The sequence below is a fragment of the Macrobrachium nipponense genome, chromosome 16, assembly GCF_015104395.2.
Source record: "Macrobrachium nipponense isolate FS-2020 chromosome 16, ASM1510439v2, whole genome shotgun sequence".
In the NCBI taxonomy this organism is placed as follows: Eukaryota; Metazoa; Arthropoda; class Malacostraca; order Decapoda; family Palaemonidae; genus Macrobrachium; species Macrobrachium nipponense.
This window is the reverse complement of record NC_087209.1, coordinates 58,354,231-58,356,730: the sequence shown is the minus strand read 5'-3', so window position 1 is coordinate 58,356,730 and position 2,500 is coordinate 58,354,231. Positions and strand designations below refer to the sequence as shown.

At 38.6% G+C, this 2,500-nt stretch overlaps 1 protein-coding gene across 2 annotated transcripts in view; it reads left to right on the top strand.

The window, feature by feature from the left end:
• Positions 1-2,500, top strand: part of LOC135195734 (low-density lipoprotein receptor-related protein 11-like) — an 88,336-nt gene that overhangs the window by 7,633 nt on the left and 78,203 nt on the right. For both annotated transcript variants that reach the window (XM_064222175.1, XM_064222176.1), the window contains exon 3: positions 1,952-2,118. In XM_064222175.1, coding sequence (XP_064078245.1) covers positions 1,952-2,118 — 167 coding nt within the window. The remainder of the gene's footprint in view (positions 1-1,951; positions 2,119-2,500) is intronic.

Sequence of the window (2,500 nt, the reverse complement as noted above, 5' to 3'; positions counted from 1 at the left end):
CTTTATAGAAGAAAGGTTTGAAAGGTGTAACAGGAGGAAAACCTCAAAGCAGTCGCGCTATGAATTAATAGTTAGAGAGGTTGAAAAGTCATACGGAAGCAGAAAATAAGCACTGACAGTACTCCTCCCTTAGGGGTTTCCATGCTATTTTGATTTTGAACCAGAGACGATGTCTTTGATTAGAATAATAATATGTTACATGAATTATTGGACTTACTGGGCGCCTAATTCTGTCGGTGATGGGATACTTCGGAAATCAGGTTACACTCATTCGAAATAAAAGACAAGAGATTGCTCAGACTGCAATGTAGTTATTCCCATTCCACGAGATAGAGAGATATAATGTGGAATCATCGCGCGCCAAATTCCATTAATGATTTACTACTTTTGATCTTTCATTTGCAGCCATGGTTGCGGAATATAATTTCCGTTGCAAACTGATGTTGCCAAAGCATTTTAAAGATGATGTTGCCTCGAGCAGGAATCGATGCCTTGCATGGAAATAATTTCCTGTTGCATGAATGGAAACTTAGCAGCTGCAATATGAAACAACTGTTAGGAAATGTGTGGGGGAAGATGGAAGAAAGAGAAAATGGAAGCAGAGAACCTTAAGTAATACCTACAGCGCACCGCTTGAGGTGTACTGACGGCACAAACCCCTACGGGGGCCACCAAATCGAGCGGCCTTCTCTAAAAGTTACATTTTAGAGAGCTATATTGAAATCCAGACAGGAGAACAACATCCCAAGAATGATATAACAGAAAATATCTGTAGATACGGGAAGCTTTATGAATAGTACCTACTTTTAAAGCAGCATTAGATAGTAGTTTTTAAGTACTACAATAACTTAATCTTCGTCTTTTTATTCAGATCTCTGATTTACATGTCTTTAGAATCTTGTTGTCTCTTTGTAATCAATTGTTGTAATAAAAGTTAATGCCTTCAAATTCACATGAGAAGTTACTTCTGAATTCATAATTAAGGAGTATCTACTTCCAATCATATCGATAAGGGCCATATCTCGCTCGTTAGTATATTGTGTGTTTTATTTTTTATTTTATTTTACGTATGCCTTCAATCGATTCATCACTAAAATATACACACGTATTATGTGAATTAATCATCTTGTTCCAGATCTAGTTAAATCAACAGAAAAGTCCCCACTACATAAACAGTCTTTTCGAGTGTTTTTCAAACGTCCAACGCAGGTCCATTGAACTAAGTTTACCTTTAAATTCTCGTTTTCTTTGTCGAACAAACGTAAAGAAAACTTGGATGAGTAACCCCGGTAAAATAAAGTAAACACAATACATACCTTTTTCTGACTGGTAAAAAACACAAGGACTGATTTCGCACAATAACACGGCAAAGAAAAAAAGATATATATCAGCGAAAACACGATTGTTATACCTCTTTTTAGCTGAATTTTATTCATACTCAACACACGCACACGAGCGCGCATGCGCACAAATACGGACTGATATAACCCAGAAACCGTGAAAATTTATGCACCCACAAGAACTGACTATGCATGCTATACAAACTCAATACGTATATAGCAGCATTCTCATATGAATTTCAAATGCATACCCTCATACAGCAATGCTATAGATATACCGTAGATAGGAAAAAGGAAAGTTTACACGGTGTAAAACTGAAGATAACTACCACGACAGGGTTCCCGCCAGTCGGCTACCTAATATTTAACGCCGTTTGTTTATGTTTTTGTTCGTATTTGAGCACTGTATTTGTATTTATGATATTCACAGTCCTTTGTTTATGCTTTCTCGTTCATCCCAAAAGGGCTAGTACTAAACACGGCTCCCAATTTGCACGCAAATTGGCGGTTATACCGAACCACAGGGGAGCGGGTGGCAGTAACAGCAGTAGGCTGCTACCCAGCCTTTCATTTTTACCGTTCAGAGTTCAAGAGGTCATTTGGAATTCCAGGTCTCCCCTGGAACTGGAAGCCTCGCTTTCGGAATCGAGCAGCACCAGGCTAAGGGCCCCAACCACCCCGACAACAGCGGCGCCCAAGACCAGTAGTACCACGACGACGAGCACCACGCCCTCGCCTACCACCGTGTCCACAACGGCTGCTAGTCCTACCCTGCCATGTGAGTGTTAGACTTAACTTGCTGTTTGTACTGCATATCATTACCTATCATTTGATCAACGCAGGAGAATCCTGCTACATAAATCAGTGACTTTATTACTATTATTATTATCAGCAGGCAAAGATTAAACACCAAACATTTGGATTATCAAATCACAGCGTGCTCACATCTTCCATGGCTCTATGTAGTACTACATATTTCACATCCCATTAACATTTTAATTTTAGCTTTTCTTCAACTCTCTAATATTTATGGACAATCTCGTTCAGTATATATATATATATATATATATATATATATATATATATATATATTACACGCTAATTCCATTTTCAATCAAGTTAACCTTCCTTTACGTTGGTCTGAGGTTAGGCCGGCCTTG